The sequence below is a fragment of the Chlamydotis macqueenii genome, unplaced genomic scaffold (genome assembly GCF_036417535.1).
Source record: "Chlamydotis macqueenii isolate bChlMac1 unplaced genomic scaffold, bChlMac1.mat HAP1_SCAFFOLD_185, whole genome shotgun sequence".
Taxonomy (NCBI): domain Eukaryota; kingdom Metazoa; phylum Chordata; class Aves; order Otidiformes; family Otididae; genus Chlamydotis; species Chlamydotis macqueenii.
In genome coordinates this window covers 152,002-172,480 of record NW_028239077.1, presented here as the reverse complement: position 1 = coordinate 172,480, position 20,479 = coordinate 152,002, and the positions used below count along the sequence as shown (strand labels likewise).

Here is a 20,479-nt window from a genome sequence, read left to right as displayed (position 1 = left end):
GCAAGATGGTTCAGAGCTCCACTTTGGACCATAGAGGGTCCTGGAAGGTCCCTCTTGAAGTTCTTTCAACAGCTACCAACTCCTCCCTCATTCTCAAACCAGAGTGTCTTTCCCTGCAAAAACCACAGGGCTGTAGGTCCTCACGCTACCTTTCAGGCCACCATTTCATGACCATAGAAGTGGTTTGTGGCCATGGTAGTCCTTCAAAACCTGAGGAACAGAGACAGATGCACAGTAGGCATCTACCAATGCCTTCAGTTGAGTCTGCTGACTCCAGAAAGGCATGTAGAAGAGGCTGGAAACAGACCCCCAACCCCGCTGTTGTCCCACTGTCCCAAGTTGGGACAACCCAACTTGGCCGGTACTGAGCTCACCTGAGCCTTGATGATGGGCTTCCCGCTGATGAAGCGATGAACCACTTGCCTCTGCAGCATCTGGAAGTCAAAGTAGGTCGTCTTGGTGCCATCTTCATCTATCTCGTACTGCAGGTTGGCAAGCGCCATGGTCACCAGATCGCTCTTGCTTATGGCCAGCACGGAGGAGGGCTTCACCTCTTCTGCGGAGATGGACCTGGGAGAGAAAAGGTTGCACTGTGAAGTTACAGGGACCTCTTGTCTCGTCTTACTCTGCCATCAAGGACCCACTTTGCTGAACGCCAAGCCACCAGGACCTTGCAACGGCATCGCTTGGCTGCCACAGCTCCTGTGCAAGCCCCACACCAGCCCTGAAAACCTCTCAAGGAGCCAGGGTGGAGGAGATGGACAAGCTCTAGGGTGAGCAGCTCGAGACCTACCGTTGCCTCTCCCTGGTGACCTGCGCGGCTGTGTCAATGCAGCTGTTTTGCAGCTGTATGAGGAACCTGGTCACCAGGTGGCTGATGGACGGCTGGGTGGGGAGGAGGTGCAGGACAGCAGTGTTGGTGTTGATGTCGTTTGGTGAGAGGTCCGGCAGGACGGTGATGCCTACAAAAGGGCGGAACGCTTTTCTATCCACTGTACGGATCCCATGGGAAATTCTCCCTTTCACTAAGAAGGGATTTCTTTCTTAGAAGGGCTTTTTATAAGGTTTTGTGTTTTCAGAGGGGCTTTTAATGTGTTTTTAGCAGGTGGAAAGCAAGCACGTTTTGCAATTTTGTCAGGAAGGGCAGCTGCAGAAAGCAGCTCAGCTTCAGAGCATCTCCAGAAAAAACGGCCAAGAAAAGAAGGGTGAGACATCTCTCTCTCTTCCCAGAGGAAGAGCTCACGTACCTGAGCTGGATGGGTTCAGTTTAATATTGCTCCAAACTTTCCGGATCGTCTCTATAGCTCTGCTGAAAGCCGAACGCTGATCCTCTGTGGACATAGTGAGAGAAAACAGCCCCGTCAAGGCATTCTCCCAGCAGATATCTCGGGTTAAATGATGTCTCCGACAGATACATCAGAGGTGTCACCACACGCTGTGCTGCGTGTTGGCTCGAGTTGGACTTCGAGCCTGTGTTAGACCACGTGTGAGACATCAATCAACCAGGCACCATGACTCAGGAGCTGAAAAGCCCATCTCACCTATCATGCTTGCTCACGGCAGAAGAACCTTGGCAAGCACCAACTGCCCCAGGAGAAAGGATCTGCCCCAGATCCATCTCAATGCCTCAAACCTCCACCCTCTCCTCAATTCCACCCCAAAACTGCTCCTGCAGAGGCACTCCTAGCCTCGATGGGCTGCTCTTGTTTTGGCTGGCTTGGCTCCACCATGCAAACTACGGCAGCAGCAGCTTTTCAGCAAAGCATCTGGGTATTGAGGGGTGTCTAACACCCACATACCGGGCGTGATGGAATTCCATATCCCACCTGAAAGTTCACGCTGGTCCAGGAACTGCTGGACTGTGTAGTTTTCCTCTTTATGTCTGTTTTGGAAGAAGCGTATCAAGGCACTCTGCAGCTGGAAAATGTCAGGCAGGTGTCGGACATGTTGGATGTTCTCAAGCTGGAAGAGAAAATTCAGCATGATTCAAGGGACCAGGGATCCCATCTGGCACCGCGGAGGAGGACCTTCTCTTGCTTGGATGCTTCAGAGAAACACAGGGAGGTAAAAAAAGTTTCCCCAGTGCCCCACAGACACCAATCAGGCTGAGTTGCCTGCACGTGTTTTGGAGAAGAGGAGATGTTCCCACAGCAAACCTTCGACAGGAGCTCCAGCAGAATGGGGTATGGGTTTCCAGTGCCCTCTCTGTCTTCCTGTTGTAGGAAATGCATCAAGGTCTGGATGGTCATCTTCTGTTCAAATCTCCACATGCAAGGCTGGTTGATCAACTGGCTCAGCTGGTCTTGCAAAGGTGGTGTCTGGCCATAAGCTATTTTCAGGAGAAGGCTGGAGCCATGGGAAGCTTCATTCATTCTCTGCTCCTTGACTGAATTAAGGCTTTGCTCCAATTTCTGCAAGAACTCAAGGTTTGTTAGGAGCCACCCCTTGTCACCCAAGCAGCCCAAGGGGATTCACAGGGTCTTAGGGCAAAGAAAAGCAATGGGGCCTCTGGAGAACTGGGGTGGGGGGGCGGGGCATGGTGAGAACTTGCCACCAAAGGGCCAAGAACAAAACTGCCCAGGGAGAAACCCACAGGTGATTTTCTCCAAGGGAAGAAACCCAGCTGGTTTCCAAGGAGGATGTGAACTGGCATATGAAAAGCATTTAAAGAAGCCAACTATCTGCAGGAGCAGAGCACGAGACCACGCCACTCAGGTCTCCATCACCCGAGGACAAGGTCTCAATTCAAAAATGAGGGGACGAATCTTTTTTCTTTAACGTGGCAACGCCCTGATCTCAGTAGATGCGTCTGGGTACGGACACGGCTTTGGGTTGCAGGCATACCTGGAAGAAAGGCTGAGCCAGGGCTTTGAAGGAGGTTTCCCATTCTTCTCGGTCCTTTTTCTCGGGCAAGATGCTCAAGGCTACACTCTCATCTGTAGAAGACATAAAGGAATACGTGAGCTTTTACCAGGTAGACCCTGGGGTCTGCCCAGAGCTTTGTTGGGTTTCTTGACAGCGAGGAGCAAGATGATGTAGAAATAAGAGGGACCAAGAGCGGAAGGGATGACACTGATGCCTACTTCGACCAAACTGTCTCCCAAACTGCTCATGCCATCAAGCTGAGTGTTTCGAATGAGCTCACTGCCCTCATGGTCCTCCTTGTCTTCTCACCGGTTTCCCGGGATGGAGGAACCAATGACACCGCTCCTAGTTAAAACCCAACCACCGCCAGCCTGCTGGTGACCTCCCAGATCTTCCCAGCATCTTTCTACCTGCTGAGCTGTTGTTGCTCAGGTGCTGTAGAAACAGATGGACTGTCAACACAGCATCCTCTGTGTTCCTGCTGAGTGCTTCTGCCAGGCACGTGATGTCTTTCTGAAGGTGGCCCCAGAAGAACTCTTCCACATCCTCTGGCTCTTCTTTCATTAGGTCTAGGATTGCCTGGAAGACAGGGCAGGTTCCTCCGTTAGGCTCTCAAGAAGGTCTCCTCTCAAGCTAGGCTTGGATGCTCCTCACCGCATGGTGGTCCCTCACCCCTTTTTCCGCGTAGATCCCCAGCAGGAAGGATGAATGGAGCAGAGCTCTTGCAAGACCAACACAGGCAGGCGACAGGCACCTCTCCAGCTCATTCCTCCGCAAGAGAGGGCTCTCCAGGATGTATCCCTTCTCTGTTTTATCCTTGGTGCTGCGTTCAGAAATATCAATTACCCAACATGTCTTTTGCTAGGTCTCACAATGGGCCCACGGGACACAGAGACCTTTGGTTTGGCCAACCGTGGCATTTTCCCCAGACCCACAGCTCCGCGGAAGGGTTGGGTGGACGGGTGAAGCCCTCTGGGGCTGCACGGCCCAGAGGGTTGACTTACTTTTCCTTCTGCGTGAAGCCTGTCTCAGGTTTGTGGCATGTTCCCCCAACAGAGGCACCACACTCACATTTCTTCACTTCCATGGGAAGCCCACACTGCATTTGGACATGGGAGGGTGGAGTGAGAGAGAAGGTTGGAAGCCCATCCAGGTGCTGAAGGGCATCTAGCAAAAGCGGGGACACCCAAGGCGTTTCCCTGTCCTCCACCCATCTTTCTACATGGGGTCATCACAACAGCTAATGAGAGGCAGGAGGAGAGGTGTGCCTGTGAGCAAACGTCTCCAGGCCAACCAGATTCTTCCTACAGTCAACAGGACATGCCTAGGCATCGATTCAGGAACAAGATTGACCAAGACCTGGAAACACCAGCTTAGCTCCACTGCTCCCACGAGGAGACACAAACCCCAGCTCCGTTTAGCCTAGTGTCTCACTGGCAGAAGAGCCCAACAGGCTTGGAGAAGAACGCAGTTGGCTTGGAGAAGAACCCAACTGGTTTTTTAACTTTACAGCTGCTCTTGCAGCCAAAGGACTGCTTAACAGGGAGGTGGCATTGGAGTCCACATCAGGAGGGGAGCGACGCAGGAGGAGAAGCATCCACAGTGACCACCCAGTAGAAACAGCCGGGCCAAGGGGCCAAGATGCGTTTCAAGATGGTGCAAAGGGGATGGGCAGCCCTGGGAGCCAGAAGAAGACCTGAGAAGCTCATTTCAAGCCTGGCTTTTTCCCATAGAGGTGACAGAGGTGCAATGAGACGCACAAGAAGACAGAGCTGCAAAGACGACAAGCCATCATCACACTTACGTTGGTGACAATCCAGAATGAGCCACACTGACAAGCTACATGCAAAAAAAAAGGACACAATTAGTCCATCATCTCCCACAAAACCCCCCATGACGGGAACGTGGCCAGAAGCTCACCAAAAGGGTGACAAGCCTGGCCCCCACCTCCTGGCATCCAGCCCCACCACGTGGCTCTCACAGAGCTTCGTAAAAAGGGACCTGACATTGCTCCACCCAGGTGGACATCATGAAGGACTCAATAGAGATGGCCTTCAGGAGTCTTTAATCCCTTCCCTCTGTCCCCTGGTCGATCTCAATCAATTGCAGGTGGGTCCCCTACATGCACAGGAGCAGCGAGATTCCCCCGATACTTACTCCAGACCTTTTCCGTCGCACCAATTTTCCAGTTCTCCTCATCAAAAAGCAAGTCTCCAGGCATGGTGGGAAGGTAGGACCCCTTGGAAAGGAAACGTGATAAAAAGTGAAGCGTGGGGTAATCAACTTCCTAGCTCACTTCCCACCTATCTGAGGAACAATTTGGCTTCTAAAGGAAACAGTGGGGAGGAAGGGTCCTCCTGCATGGCCACGGTCATCAGGGAGAAACTTCTGGTGAGGGAACAGGGACCAAGGGAGAGCAAGGTACAGCAGACAGGGAGTCGTGAGGCTGGAGTGACCAGACCAAAGCCCCCCAAGATTCCCAATTATTTATGAGTTTTAATTCCGGAACTGAATAGACCATGGGCCAAACAAGGCCGTGATGGGTAGGGAGGGGATCCAGAGGTGGCTGTTGCCTTCACTTCCAAGAAAAGCAGCACAATGTCCTGGTTACTTCCTGCAGCCCTCAAATAACAGGAACAACTCATGCATGGACAGACCCAGGGGGGAAGCTCAGCTCAGGAATGAGCGTCTCCACCATCATCTAAGTGACGGAAGACCTTTGACAGAAGGAGGATGCTTGGGCCAGGCTTCAAACCACCTCATCTCGGCCAAGGAAGCTCTGCCAGGCCCCCAGGACCCTTTGAGCCAGTAGAGAGACGAGCATCTCCTGTAGACAATACCTCTCATCCACATTTGAAGTAGACCAGGATGCATTGTTACAATTACTTAGCCCAAGGAACAAGAAGGAAGAGGAATGAAAATCTAGAAAGCAGCAAGCTGGCCAAAACAAAGCCTGTCTGCCAGGACACGTTGCGCCAGGACAGCGGGGTGGAGAGAGCTCTGCACCTCGGCTTTGCGACTCACCTTCACCACGTCAGGCTTGAAGCAGATGTTCTTGAGGAGATGAGTGACGCAGCTCGGGAACAAGGTCAGAGTGAGCACAGTGTGGAAGACTACCTCCAACAGGCCTGAGTCTTCTCTGTCACCCAAAGCATCCATGAGCTTCTTCAGTTTGTCTTCTAGCAGCTCATCTGGGGTGGATGGCAATGAGAGGATGTTCTCCATTCGCTTCATGACAGACTACAAAAGTTGAACACACCAGACATAAGTGAAGGCAATCGGCACGGCACCTCCCTCTGGGGGGTCTTCTGGCTTCGCTGCTGAGATGGCTGAACTACGACACCATGCAAAGTCCCATTTGTGTCCCCTGGCAGCAGGGAGCTGCCACAGCTCTCCGTCAACACAGATCGAAACCTCCTGTTTCCAGGAGGTTCCAGATCAATCAATGGTTCCAGCTCAACCAACGGTTCCAGACCAACAACCGTGGAAACCTCCTGTTAGAGACACAATGGATACTCACAGTCAAGCTCTGGTTTTCTGTGGAATTTTTGCTTTTTAGCAGGTTTTGTGCTTTGTCCAGCACTGAAAACATCAGTGTTGTATTCGACCAGGTGCTTCTATCCTGAAAAACACAGATGCGCGTTGTTATCCTAAGAAGCAAGCGGAAGGGCAGGAGGAGGAGGGTGACCACACCCTACAGGGGCCTGTCACTGTCTTTAATGGGAAGGGAGCTCTGTGAGTCAATTTTTTGGGGCTCAAGCTCGGCAAATCCTCCCCCCCCCCCCCTCAGCTCTGCTTCGGCACAAGGCTCTCGAGAAATAACCCACCTGCGAAATGTCCACCCCTTGGGGTAAAATCCACTTCTCCACTTGGAGGATCTTCCACGTAGAGGTGAGCCCATAGACGTCACAGAGATTTCTGATGAGGAACAGCTGAGGCCACGGAGTCAGAGCCTTCGCAACCAGTTTCTTCATTGCGTTCACCAGATCTTGTTCTTTCTCATTCCCCTCCGCAGTGGATGCAGCGGGATCCACAGCTGGAAAAGAGGTTTCTCGTTATGGCCCAGCCCCTACTGGTGGCACGTCACACGTGTCCTTCACCAACCCCTACAAATCCAGTTTGCAGTAGGATCGAGTCAATGGCTTCAAGTCAACGTACAGAGGGTCCCTTAATATGTAGGGAAATACTTGCAGACCACAGTGACTCTGGGGACTGAAGAGCTAACTTCAATTTTCATAAAACCAGTAATTTTCTAGGAAAAACTTTCAAGACTAGACCTTTTTGGGGCTTTCTAGACCTGCTTAGGGGTAAAGGCAGTTCTCATGCTACGCTAAGCAAAAGAGCTCACAGGAAGGCATCCGTCTGCCAAGAACAGTGGCCACGTGGCTGATGGAGAGCCGGAGCTGGGCGATGAACTGAAGGGTGTTAATTCTTGAGACACCGGGCTTGCAGAAAGCAGACAGGTCTGCAGTGGAGAGGCAGTTTTCAGCAAGCTGGCTGACGTCTTCTTCAGAAGAATACATAAAATCCTGTTCGAGAGAGACAATTTTTAAGAGTCTGCAAGTGGGTTATCATTGAGCAGCTCCTCCTCCTTCCTTGTGCCTTCTCCTCATCTGTAAGGTGAGCTCCTCCTTTGGTTCCTCATCCATAAAAAGATGAGGAGGAGGGATAATTAATGTGATTAACAGGTTTTAGCTGGGGTGGTGGCTCCAAGTTATGGTGTTCGTTGGTATTCCCGGTGCATCCCAACAGGCACTCACCTCCAGACAGTGCACCACCATGAAGTAGAAATGATCCACGTTACTTTGGTTGGATATTATCTTTTCCTCCATCTGGGAGAGGTATTCTTCCAAGTGAACCTTGACGTTGTTGAACCTAGGGCAGAAAAGGACACAGAGCATCAGCATCCACATCCAAGGGGTTCAGCAACGGGGTTTGGGAGCAAGCTGGGGGCTGACCCGCATCGTAGCAGTAGCTTCAGGAGGGAGGACTGGATGGTAGGACTGGTGTCCATGCACTCTTCAAAGGGTGACAACTCACTTTTCAGCTTGTACACTAGGAAGGAAGGATGGGTGACACCTGTTATTTGCCTTCCGAAAGCATGAGGTCAGACCCGGGTGCAGGGAAATCAAGCTCTTTTACCCTTTTTCCCTGCCTGATGCTCAGGGTTGGGTTTGCAGGCCACAAACTGTATCAGTCGCTGAATGATTTTGGCAGACGGTGCCTCTCTGTCTTCCAAAAAGTACATTGTGATGAACTCAACGAAGAAGGAATTGCATTTCCTCCTGAATTTGTTGTGACAGGCAACAGCTTCCCTGGAGGGAAGAAGAAAACCGAGACTTGCGGTCAATCTCTAACCTAGGAAAGAAATGAAGTCCCTCTCTCTGCAGAGGGCAGGACCCAAACCGCGGAGATGAGATGGCTATTTGTACAGGCACCAGCATCTTCCATCGCGATATTTAACATGAAGACACTTGAGAAAGGCAAGTTTTTGCCAGCGCCAGGATACCTTGTGGCCTCCGAAGCTGTTGGGGTGTAATCCTCCGGGAATTCCTTCTTGCAGATCTTACACTGCTTGTTCGCCCACTCCAGGATGCAGCGAGTGCAGAAGATGTGGCTGCAGGGCAGCTCCGCTGGCTCAGTGATCTCCCGCAGGCAGCTCTTGCATTCCTTCACACCCTTCCTGAGGGACACCAACAAAAGAAGAGGCAGCTGGGCGCTGCTGCCAGATTTGAGGAGGGGCACAGGGTTGGCTCCTGCCTAATGCAGACCCTTGGGTGGGGGGGATTGAAGCTGGGTGGGTGCTTTTGTCTAGCCTTGATGGTGAATAGACAACCAGGGTGACCTACCACCGTGTCAAGAACCGGCAGCTTCTAAGCTGCCTGAGGACCACCCAGTCTTGGAAAGGCAACGGTCCATGGTGAGGATGGCTGGGTGAAGGGGACGGAGAACCTGAGTGGTCAGGGGGGCTGGTTTCTTTGGCACCACACCTAACAGAAGTTCCTCCAGAGATGATTTATCACTTCCACCCCTTGGCTTCATCAGTGTGGCCCAAAGAGGTTCACCCTTAGTGCTGACATACGTTCCCCACCCTTTACAAACGTCACATCAATGGAGAAGGACCCCAAAGTCAACTTGGACTTACACCAGATACACAACATCAGCATTCTCGTTGCACTTTTTCAGCACTTTCGTCACCAAATCAAAAGTCTTCTCCGGCTCAAATACTGGGGTTGCATAGAGGCGCTGCAAAAGACAAACACATGGTGCAAGTTCAACATCAACATCTCTGGTACGTGGAGGACGAACATTAAGGGATGTCAGTGCCGCAGGAACACAGATTTTTAACAGCAGAATTAAGAAGATCCATGTATGGATGTCTCTGCGTGGACCTCTGAGGATAAGCAACCTGGATGCACTCTTGAATCAAGCCTTCCTTGATTCCAAATCCTCATTTTGGATTCTGAATCCAAATAGGGTTTCTCTCTGGGATGGTGTTTCCAGCCATTTCCCATCCCTAAGCCCTCCCAACAGCTGGGACTATAGGTGTCCTGGAGAAGAGCCCTCCCAAGCTTCACAGCCATGAGCTGCTTTGGCAAACACCTACATTCCAGAGAAAGATGAACTGCTTCACCACAAGCCTCAGGAGTTTCTCCTCTATTTGCGTCTCATTGTGCAGCAGGTGGTCAATCAACATGTAGACAATGTTGGTGCAGGTCCAGAGATGTCTGCAAAAGACACACCCCAAAGGATGCTGATATTAGGTTGGACCAGAGATCTCCCTGAGGTCCCTTCCTCCCAGTATTTCTGTGACTCATCCCAGGTAGCGTGTGGTCACCTGGGGACACAAGACCTTCTGGGACTGCATTAGAGGGAGAAAGATATGGCATGGTCCTGTCTATGCCACTTGTTTCAACAGACCTTGGGTCAAACTGAAACTGCCAGCCCTTTTCTGGGTATTGTCTCTGGAGAGATCTACTTGTCCCACTCCAGAAAGCATTTTGACACCATCAAGTATGCAAGGAGAAATTCCACCAGGACTGAGCAACTTGATCATGGTGACACACCCACCACTTATTTTCAGAGCCACTTTGTGATAACAGGCAACATCATGAGGAAGGAGTGGACCTGTGACTCCAGTTCCCCAAGAGGAGGGTGGCTTCAGATGTCCTTCAGATGCCAAGAAGTTTGCTTGCTCTACTGTCAACAGAGAGCGACTTAACTTACAACACCCTTTCCAGGAGCTGCTTCTTCTTCTGGTAGAACTGAAGCTGGTAGTTGTCCCGACTGATCCACTCCACCCAGGGCTTAATGGACTTGACACTTTTGAGCCATGCTACGCAGGCATCAAACGGCAAAAGTCCATTTTCTGAGGGCTGCACTTTCTTCAGGAGAATGTCCAAGGCATCCAGAGTGACAAACTGAAACGACATTTGCAAAGACAAAGAAAGCAGAGTCTAGTTAAAGAAGTGACCTTGCCGGTGGGTGGCACAGAGGGAAGGAATATCGTGTGATGCTGGCATCACTTTTGGAGAAGTTGACAGGGTTAAGTTAAAAAGAAATGGACTTTTATGGGTGAAGTTATGGCTTCTGTAAACCAGGAAGGGCTTTAATGAGCCTCACTGCACCTTGGTGACAGAAGGATCTTGGAGTCACCATGAGGAGTTCTCTAAAAACCTTAGCTTGCTGCTCCACGCAATAAGCATCTTAGGAGGGATGTGGACATTTTCACATGGATGTGGCAAGCTAAGGAGTCAGAGGCCACCACTGAAGTGCAACCCAATCCCACCCATCTCTAGGGTTTAAGTGTCTAAGGAGACTTCAACGCGATGCCCAGAGTGACACAAACACCAGGATGTCTTACTAATTACATAGTCCATAATTAAATGATGGACATTGTGAAGACCATCATGTTCAAATGCAATAGGAGAAGGGTTAGAGGGCAAACACAGCTGCTCTTCTTTCCTCACCATCTCTGGAGGGTTCTTCTCATACTTCGCCTGCAGCTCACTTATGACAGTGTCGTTGCTTTTTGCTATGTCAATGAAGAGCTGATAATCGTCTCGGAGGTAGAAATACTCCATGTGAAGCCAAATTGGGGAAAAGCTCATCTCCCCCTTGCCCACGGAGGAGCAGAGTTGTTCTGCGCTGGCTAGGAAAACTTTTGAGAGAATCTGCAGGTAAAATAAAAAGTGTAATTTCTGCTCAAAGCAAGCAGCAAGGGGACTAAGGTGGGACGCTCAGCATTGCTGTTTTGCCTCATGGGAATTTTCCCCATCAAAAGTAGTTCTTAAAGTGGAATTAAAACTGAATGTTTGTAACAGTTGAGGAGTAGCCACAGACGAGGGAGACAAGTACAAGGGAGGGCTTACCAAAACACCAGATTTGTCTAGGAAGGACAGGACTAGGGCCGAAGCCAATACAGTTGAAGACGGCGCTCTACCCAACCCCACTCACCTCGTAGACGGAGAGATCTTGCCCAGGAAAAGCCATCCTGAGAAAGTCGTTGGCGTAAGAGCGTACCATGTCTGGATTGCTGCCATCTGGTAGCAGGACATTCTTTATGAAGGTTTGGTAGAATCTGGCCACTTCCTCCGTAGGCTCCTGAGGCTGATCTGGAAGGGGCAGCAAAGAGAGTTACGGCTGCTTAGAAGAAAATGGGACCTCCTCATTAAGGCTGAGGCAGACGTGTGGCCAAGTGCAAGGCCATGGATGAAGAGACACAATGCTTCCATTGGAAGAGGAGATATAAGGCAGAAGAGATGCCCAACACGGTTCTGGGTCATTCAAGTAGGGTGGGAAACACAGCCCCCGTGGTTCCTCCACAGATGCGGATTTTTCGCAGCTTTGCTGGGTTAAAGCTCTCCTCTGGAAAGTCTGATGTTACCTTTCATGTGGTAGACCTTCTCCCATATGTCGTCCAGGTAGTCTTTCAAAACCCAGCTGAATGGGAACTGGCAGAAGAGGGAGATGTTGGGATCTTCAGTCATTGATAACACGGAAATCTTAGCATCTGTTGCCCTTGAATTTAAATAGCACAGAAAGAAGCATTAAGTTGTGCAACAGACCATAGGTGTCCAGAGATGGACCACCTCAGAGCAGTTCCTGACTCCTGCTGACACGTCTTCTCTTTAAAAGGGTTCAGAAACCTGGGGAGAAATTTTGTAGGAAAGTCAGGAACAGGGAAAACTGTGCAAGAGCAGGGAAGGAGCCAGTTTCGCTGACAGCTTAAAATAACAGGGGAGTTTTGGTGCCAGTGGCTTGACACCCAGGACCTTCCATGGCTAGGTTCTAAACCTCTACACCTCCAGCGGAAGCTACAGCTTCACTACGAACACCAGCTTTAACTCTTCTAAGGAAAACCACCTCATGGTACATTTACACCCTGCTTCTTACTTCCTGGTGTATTTAATTTTTAGGAATGTTTCTTCTTGGAACATTTGGAGCCACAGTTCTGTGAGCGGAGAGCCTTGAGAGATGTGATCCAGGTTGTTGTTGGCATCCACCACGGCGAGAATTTGGGCAAAGACGTTCGCCACAATGTCTTCCAGGTGCATCCAGAGCGCTTGCCTGAAAAAGGAGATGACTCGGCTCGTCGCATTGCTTCCCTGCCTCCCACCAGAAAAACCTTGCTCCGCCCAGGGGAGAGCATCAGTCTTGAAGACCCGCAAGACAACCAAAACCACCCAACTGCTTCTGAAGATGCAAAATGTGAATGCCCAGGCTTGGCACTAACTGTCCTTGTCTCACAGTCAATGTTGTTCACTTCCAGTAAAGCCCTTCCAAAAGAAGTTTCCTCAAAATTAAGTGTTCTTAATTAATTTTTTTTGCTTTTGAAACTGACTATGACCTTTCAGCAAGCCCCAACCTTGTTCTAGGATGGTAAAACCCCATATATTTAGACCCTTCTTGCTTTGTCACATCTTGGTCTTTAAGCAAGGTGCCTCACACTTCATGCAGAGCAGTTTTAGGAACAGATTTACTTGACATTAGGAGGGTGGCCCACAGCCAGCACTACCTGAACGATGTGTCTTCCAGGATGAATTCAGTGGAGAGCGCCCTGCGGAAAATCCATCCCCTTGGCTCTTGGATGGGTTTCTCTCGTTCTTGTAGGAGGTTACAAATTCTCTTTTTCAGGATGGTCATAAATTGGCTGGAAACTAACATAAAACAGCACTGCTTAAAACCCTCCTGGTGCTCACCTCCAGAGTGGAGACGCGGTCAAAAACTTGCAAGGGATTTTGGTTACCACAGTTTTCCACTCCCTAATTATTATTATCTTTTTTAATTAGTCCTACGTAAAAACTAACTTCCATTGGCAAGTGACACCTGACTGGGATCATCTATCAAGGTCTGCAGCAAAGCTTTGTGGTTTAGTACAGATTCTGATCATGAACATGAGGGACTGTGCAGGGAAGTAAAGGGGGCTGCACGCCACCTCACCCTCTGTCTCTTGGGTGCTTCCCCACCCACCTTGGCTTTGAGGGACATCAGAACTGGCTGTCAACCTGCTCGTGTCTTCTTCCGGCCATACAGCTTGCAATGCGCAAGAAGGAGCCACTTCTAGTTCTCTCTACTCACACGTACCGCTACTCTGAGTGTGGAAAAGCAAGTTGTGAAGGATCCTGATTCTCTCCTTGGGACGCTGGCTGTTGTCCTTCTTGTCCTCCAGCTGGATCACAGCCTTCTGGATGCTCCCTTTGATCATTGCATCCACGTTGAGGAACTGTGGCTGGAAAAGACTGGAGGTCAGTCGGTGGCTTGAAGCTACTTTGCTCTCATTTACCTGGGGACGCCTGTCCTGGGACATCATCTTCTCCAGAACTTAGCACAGTGGACTCCAAGGTCTGTTACCCATCTTATCATCCCAACAAAGCCTGGTTAGGTCAGTGCCCGGGCATGGAGGGCTGCTGATGTCTCTGGTAAGGGACGCTGCTTTGTTGAAGGTGACAAAAGGCTCCTGGTTTTGTCCCAATTGCTCACACCCCCCTACTTCACCCCCACAGCAGAAGACCTGCATCTATTCTTTCGTAGGACAAGGTACCAGCCCACGCAAGGACCTTTAAAAGCAGATCCCAAAATGTCTGTCGAAGCCCAAGCCAGTTCTTGCACAATGATGCAATTAAAATGAGGAGGAAAAAATAGAAGAAAAAAAAAAAAACCCATACATTTTCCTCTGGGTAAAGGCCAGACTGGGTGAGGGGTCCCAGGGCAGCAGAATCCTCTGGAGAACCTGAAATCACAATCAACCACATGAGTCAGCTGTAAAAAAAAACCCAACAGGAGATACTTCCATCCACAGGAGGTGTGGGGAGCGCACGGACAATCAACAGGGAGAAATAAAGCAGCACTGGAGTGGAAGCCACCCAACGGCTTGATGTCAGGAGGACCCTCAGGCTTGGGAAGCAATTGGCTGGCAACCTCTAAGCAAGAACATGGATTCAAGAAGCCACCTAGAGTTGGCCTGCGATGGTGGATCAAACCATTTCTGCCCCGTTTGCCCAACTATCTAGTCAAAAGAATGGTGATCAACAAGCACATGTTGACTCCACGTAGAAGTCTCCAGCAACACAGCTAGCTTTCCATCATTCACTGCTGTTCCACCACCACAATTTGCCCATCAAGAGGCAAAGGCTGCGATTGCTATGAAGTCCTCAGGAGCAGCAAGTGCTCCTGGGACCCACAGCTTGGGATCTGCTTGATCCAGCTGCGTTTTTGTTCACAGGTAGCACCTCAGAGGACAGGGCAGTGGGTTTCTGTAAGGGACAAGAGTGGGGAGACGGTGGGTTTATGGCGAGAGACTTCTTACCTGTTGGGAGATGGTGCAGGGAGCTGCTCATGAAAATCTCAGCAATGGTCATTTTGGAGAGCTGGCCAAGATTGGCGTTGAAGTTCTCTGGGGGCATCAGGTCATCCAAGTGGATGGACTTCCATTCACCTGGAGAGGCAACAAACACCAAACGAGAGGACAGATCAGTCCATCGACTCTCCTTTGGTGCATCAGCCCTTTGGAAATACCAGTGAGCTTGGCTGCTCGGCTTTACCAGCCAACCAGGGCAAGAAGAAGCGAGAGATGGAAGATCCACCACTTCTCTGCACATCTTTGTCTTCCCCTCCCACTCTTTCCCCAACCCAAAGCAGCGAGTGTCACCTTACCGCTGTCAAAAGCCAGGTAGCTGCACCCTCCCAGGACCCGTGGGACTTTAGTGATCAGCACAATGTGCAACAGATGGGCGCCGGTCGACCTCCTTCGCTCGTCTGTGATGCAGTACCTGGAAGCACCACCAGAAGGTCAGAGCTGGTTAATTCCAGACACGTTTGACGGATCTCTGCGAGCAACAACTGCATCTCCTCCTGCCGTGAGCCCTTCCAGGGGTTAATCTCCCTCCCCACCAAAGGCTGCAGTCATCTGAATCTGCTTTCTTGGGTGGATGCCACCCCGAGAAAACATTCTTTCTGGACATTGTTGGTACAACCTGCTACAACCACAGGGGCAACGGAGACAACAGAGTCCAGAGCACTGGGAGGGGGGGGGAAAAAAGGTTTCTGAGAAGTGTGTTGTACTGGGAAGGGGAAGGGGGGAGGGAAGGGAGGGGAGGGGAGGGGAGAGCAGGGGAGGGGAGGAAGGAGGAAGAAAGAAGAGGAAGGAAGGAAGAAGGAAGGAGGAAAGAAGGAGGAAGGAAGAAAGAAAGAAGGAAAGAAGAAGGACGGAGAAGAAGGATGACGAGGGAAGGAGAAAGCTCTTACTTGGCACAGGACAGGAGCCTTTTGCTGCTCCGTGGCTCATCAAAATGAAACTGAACGATGAGCAATCTCATTTCTTGTGGCTCTCTGAAGAAATTCCTACAACGGAACAGCCTCTTTAATGCTTTCTCCTAGAAAGGTCTTCCCCATCCCACCCCAAAGCACCGTGCAAAGTGTAAATCACCTGCAAGGTTAAAGAAATATCAGGGCCCACCTGAGGTCCTGGCGGAAAGCGTGTTCACTTTCAAACTGGCTTAGGAAGAGGCAGTGGATTGCACCTGGGAGATTCAGCGTCTCCCTCAGCACTTCCAAATCCTTCTGGTTTAGCAGTCTGGCGTGAGTAGAAACCTGTGGTAAAAAAGGGAAATCAAAACCGGCTGTTCTGCCACCTCAAAGAGGTGGGATCCTCCGCCTCCATTGGCGCTTGGCGCTCATCTACAGGCAACTGGAAGGTGCCTTGAGTATCTCAGCCTGAGCCAGAGCTGAGCAGGTCTCATCTGCTTCCCGAGGAGGGGCAGAGTCTACCCTGGCTGCAGATGACCACGGAGGCAAAGAAGGTGGACATAAGCCCAAGATGATGGGTCCACCATGCTCACTTGGAAAACAAACGCCACCCTGGGGTGCTTTACAGCCACGCACAAGTACCTGCAGGCACAGCCCACTGGTGCTCCCTTTCTTCTGCTGGTTCATCATCTCACGCAAGAGGCTGGCCAGGCTGTTGTGCTTCTGCTCAATGAAATACAGATCCTGGATCCGCTCAGCATCCTTCAGAGCAGAGTACTTAAGGCGTAGGATGGAGTCAGGAGTGGCACACTCCACCAGTTTGCTTGTGGCAGTGGAGAAGATCAGATCTCCGTAGGGTTCGTAGCCTCCACACTGGATGTGCTGGGTGCTCTCCAGCACAATGGCGGCGGACGTGTCGTCGCTGAAGCCAATGAAGACATCATGTTCCTTGGGTGCAAGCGTGTGGGACCAGATGCTGAACAAATCGGGGTTCTCAATGCAGACAAAGCGACTGGCCCATCTCTCCAGGTCCCGCTTCAGGTCTTGCTGTTGCCAGTTGAGGATGGTGTTCATGTCCAAGCAATGCTTCTCCAGTCGGCTCAGCAGAGGAGTGGGGAACTGTGTGTAGACTACTTTCTTCTCCTCTATAACAATCAGCCGGAATTCCTCCTTCACGCGGCTCTTCACCCTATGAGTGCCGAGGCCCAGGTCAACATAGTAATTGCCCCCCAGGCTGACGAAGCATTGGTTGAGGGTATCGTAAAGGCTCTCATAAAGGTTCTGGATGTTGAGGAGGACAACGGGCCTGCCTATCTCCATGCAAATTTTCACTCTGCTCACAGAGCGGCACACCTGGGAATAATCCTGGTCCCGCGGGAAACCGGAGCCAAATATAATGTCGCAGTTGCCGGTGTCTATAAGCCGCGTCATCTGGATGATCTGAAAGGCAGCATTATTGGTCGTCAGCAACAGGAGGTAACGAGACATGAATCCCGCTTGCCGTTTGTCCATGTTTTCTGACAGCAGACGGATGCAGCTGGTTTCCACCTCATAGGTAAGGCGTACCTCGCTGGTGCAGTTACGGAAGATTTCCAGAGGACGAATATCTTTGGAGCCTCCAAAGTTTCTCTGAATGGCCTTTATGAGGAGCTCCTCCTGAGAACTGCGCTTCACATCCTGCATGTAGGACACAATCATTTTGATTAAGCTGTAGAAGTCGCGAAGCCCAAAGAACTCAGTTTTCTGGGTTTTCAGCACGTTGCAGTAGAAGTTTGCCAGAATGGGGAACAAATGCTCGATTCTTTCAAGGTGAGGCTGGTCAGCGCAGATGCCTTTGGCGGTCTTCACCAGCTCTTCCTCGCTTGGTTCAGTCCGAAAGACGAGGAGGCCCCTGTTCATTTTGGCTGGGTCGAGGGCCCAGTTGGAGATGCCCACGAAGCCAACCTTCTTGTAAGCTTCCGGATTCTCATCGTCAACGCATCCATCTTCCAGAAGAGGATGAAGTGTCTTCAACGGCATATCGGGCGAGTCTTCCGCAAGACCAATCTCATCCAGCAGGACCACGGATGCAAACTCATCCAGGTTCTTGTCCTTCTGGAACTGAGCACATTGTCGGAAAGTAGAGATGATGCCTTCTGGTTTTGAATGGGGGCTGCACTGGAAGGAGAGCAGCTGGATCTCTTTGCACCTTTTGAACAACGGGCTTGTGGACAACGTGCCTTTCATGGCATCTACAGCGATGGTTTTGGAGAGAGATTTGGAGCTTCCCGGCTTCCCAACCAGAAAGAGTGGCACCCGGAGGTCCATGCAGACAACCATCATGAAGATGTTCTCCCTCAGAGCATTGTTGCAGGCTGTCGCCTCAGGAACGGAAAGGTTATCAAGAAATACCTCTTGGCACAGCTCAATCTCTTGCTGTAGCTGGGATGCAGGGACTGAGAAGCATTTTGCAATCTCCTCCAGGTACTCTTGGCGGCTCTCCAGAGACACGTAATAGCAGACCCCTAACGAAAGGACCAAAGCCCTTTGCGCATCGTTTAAGGTCGGTTCCGCGTCCTCCTTACGCTGCCTCTTCAGATCAATCTGGTGGAAAAGCAGTTCTCTTAACTTATAAAACCAAAGCACTATTTTCATGCAACGGTCGATATCCCGCAGGCTGGCGACCCTGCATTTGTCCTTCCTGTCTCTCAGGAACTTCTGGGAGGCTGAAATGACATTGGTGAAGACATCCAAGTTTCCTGTGGGGATCTCGGTCTCCACGGTGGACTTCACAATCTCCCTGATGTACAGGCTTTGTGTTTTCTCGTTCAGCTCCCCAAAATCCCAGACCAGAGGTAATAAACTGGGAGGAAGGGGCTGCACTCGATACACCAATTGCCGCAAAGGAATGTAGCCCAGCTTCTCCGGGGTGTCTTCACTCCGGACTCGGTATCCCAAGCCAGCTTTCTCCAGTTTCTCAATGGTCTCCTTGGTGTGCCTTTTGTAAGGGTTGCAAGCAGCCACCACTTTTAAGCAGTCAGTGTCGATCTGCTTTCCGTTGACACTGTGGTCACACAGCACTTCTTTGATCACAGAGATGGCCTCTGAGGTGTTCGCTTCGTCGAAGAAGAGCACCGTGTCGACATTGTGCTCTTCTTTGTTGGCGCGTGCCAGCTCAGTGGCCTGCCTGACCTTCTCCTGGATGGTCTTGGAGGTGGTGCCGCCATGAACACGCACCACTATCATATTCTGAATTTTCCTGCCTGCCCTTTGCAGGTTGCACATGAACTGCACCAGCTTCGTCTTCCCGCAACCAGTTTCACCCATGATGATCACAGGGATCCCACACTGGAACCGCAGGTGAATAGCCAACATCTTCATGGTGTTGTCCAGAGTCAACTGATACGAAGTATCTGGGTCTTCCTGGCATTTCACACCAAAGACTCTGCAGAGGGCCTCCAACTGCTCAGTTCTGGATAAGGTTTCAAATTTCTTATTGAAAGGAACATTTTGGAATGCCAAGGTTCTGTATAAACCCCTGCTCATAACCGCTGCCTCCAGAACAGTGTGGGAATAAGCATCAATCGCATCAAAGTTCTGGTTGATATGAAAACCCAAAAACTCCATGGAGTCATTGCTAGCGTGGAAGACTATATAAGGATGAGACTGCTGCTCCCACTTGCGTCTTAGCTGGTACGTTTTCAAAACATTGTCCATCTCCTTCCACTCCTCACTTGGCACGCTTTCATCGGACATGTTGAGGGAAGGCATGGCAAAGTCCTTGGACATGATGATCATGAACTTGATGACGAATGTTTTGAAGCCGCAGAATTGCTCTCCGACAACCGGACTGCAGAAGACTGAGTTCTCACACTTTCTTAGTTGGAAGTTCAAGAAGCGCGTGAAGTTGCTGAGCTCGGTCCAGGAGGGGTTGCTTCTCCCGCAGAACTCCATCAAGCACGCCAGGCATTCTTTCTCTGTCCCTTCGATTTTGCCAGGGACAAAAGTGAAATGGTCAAGGTTTTCCTTCTGACCGTATCTCCTGAGGTATTGGTAGGACCTTTGGAAAACTTCACTATTTAGCTTGTCCCGGTCAAACTGTTCCTCCCTTAATTCCGCAGGATGGACAGAGCTGGGATCTCCCAGCAAGCTGAGCACCCGCAGTGGTGATACACACTCCACAGTAGGAAAAAGATCCAGAAACTTTTCTTCCATTTCAATGGACATCTAAAAGCAAGAGGACAAAAATCACCATGAGGATTGTCGCCCATCCCCCCACGTTTGCCTGCATCACCCACCCAACCCCCTTTTTCATTTCCCCCGGTCACAAATGGTTCATCAAGCTGGGAAAAAAAAAGTAGAAATGCCAAGGTTCCTCCAAGCCTTCACGTGGATTGAAATCCCTGTAACTGTTGTTCGGGTTTTATTCAGTGAGAGGGGACTACAGTGGCAGCTTCTGTAGGAAACTGCTAGAAGTCGCTCCCCTTTGTTCAGTGGACTCGGCCGGGCCTAGGGCGGACCCACTGCTGGCCAAGGCCGAGCCGATTGGTAGCAGAATGTCCCGTGATAACGCCTCTGCGATAACGTATTTAAGAAGGGGAAAAACAGAAAAAAAAATGGTGTGAAGACACTGAGCGGGGGCAGAGAGGGGGAGGCGCGAGCCTTGTGGGTGTTGCACCCCTCACCCTCTGGCCTCCCGCCGGGCAGCCGACTGGGCCCGACTCGGCCCGGCCCAGCTGCAAGAAGTGGAGAGGAGATGAGATGTGAAGAGAACCTGAGAGGTGTCTGCCAGCCTGTTGTGAAGAATTTCTTGTGAGGAACAGCTGCAGACACCAAGGTCAGTGAAGAAGGAGGGGGAGGAGTAATGCTGCTCCCAGCAGAGATTCCC

The 20,479-nt window shown here is 50.8% G+C and overlaps 1 protein-coding gene across 2 annotated transcripts in view; it reads right to left on the bottom strand.

The window, feature by feature from the left end:
- Nucleotides 1-20,479, bottom strand: part of LOC147596083 (E3 ubiquitin-protein ligase rnf213-alpha-like) — a 44,948-nt gene that overhangs the window by 3,087 nt on the left and 21,382 nt on the right. For both annotated transcript variants that reach the window (XM_086771668.1, XM_086771669.1), the window contains exons 30-63: nt 16,255-19,818; nt 15,824-15,957; nt 15,613-15,708; nt 15,022-15,137; nt 14,675-14,803; nt 14,034-14,098; nt 13,453-13,597; nt 12,884-13,025; nt 12,262-12,435; nt 11,753-11,886; nt 11,323-11,480; nt 10,836-11,039; nt 10,093-10,286; nt 9,473-9,593; nt 9,011-9,111; nt 8,375-8,548; nt 8,008-8,180; nt 7,824-7,920; nt 7,626-7,740; nt 7,214-7,394; nt 6,693-6,901; nt 6,386-6,487; nt 5,890-6,105; nt 5,023-5,104; nt 4,670-4,704; nt 3,870-3,964; nt 3,538-3,688; nt 3,276-3,444; nt 2,845-2,936; nt 2,157-2,411; nt 1,827-1,962; nt 1,248-1,331; nt 794-962; nt 375-570 (exon numbers count right to left, since the gene is read on the bottom strand). In XM_086771668.1, coding sequence (XP_086627794.1) covers nt 375-570; nt 794-962; nt 1,248-1,331; nt 1,827-1,962; nt 2,157-2,411; nt 2,845-2,936; nt 3,276-3,444; nt 3,538-3,688; nt 3,870-3,964; nt 4,670-4,704; nt 5,023-5,104; nt 5,890-6,105; nt 6,386-6,487; nt 6,693-6,901; nt 7,214-7,394; nt 7,626-7,740; nt 7,824-7,920; nt 8,008-8,180; nt 8,375-8,548; nt 9,011-9,111; nt 9,473-9,593; nt 10,093-10,286; nt 10,836-11,039; nt 11,323-11,480; nt 11,753-11,886; nt 12,262-12,435; nt 12,884-13,025; nt 13,453-13,597; nt 14,034-14,098; nt 14,675-14,803; nt 15,022-15,137; nt 15,613-15,708; nt 15,824-15,957; nt 16,255-19,818 — 8,208 coding nt within the window. The remainder of the gene's footprint in view (nt 1-374; nt 571-793; nt 963-1,247; nt 1,332-1,826; nt 1,963-2,156; nt 2,412-2,844; nt 2,937-3,275; nt 3,445-3,537; nt 3,689-3,869; nt 3,965-4,669; nt 4,705-5,022; nt 5,105-5,889; nt 6,106-6,385; nt 6,488-6,692; nt 6,902-7,213; nt 7,395-7,625; nt 7,741-7,823; nt 7,921-8,007; nt 8,181-8,374; nt 8,549-9,010; nt 9,112-9,472; nt 9,594-10,092; nt 10,287-10,835; nt 11,040-11,322; nt 11,481-11,752; nt 11,887-12,261; nt 12,436-12,883; nt 13,026-13,452; nt 13,598-14,033; nt 14,099-14,674; nt 14,804-15,021; nt 15,138-15,612; nt 15,709-15,823; nt 15,958-16,254; nt 19,819-20,479) is intronic.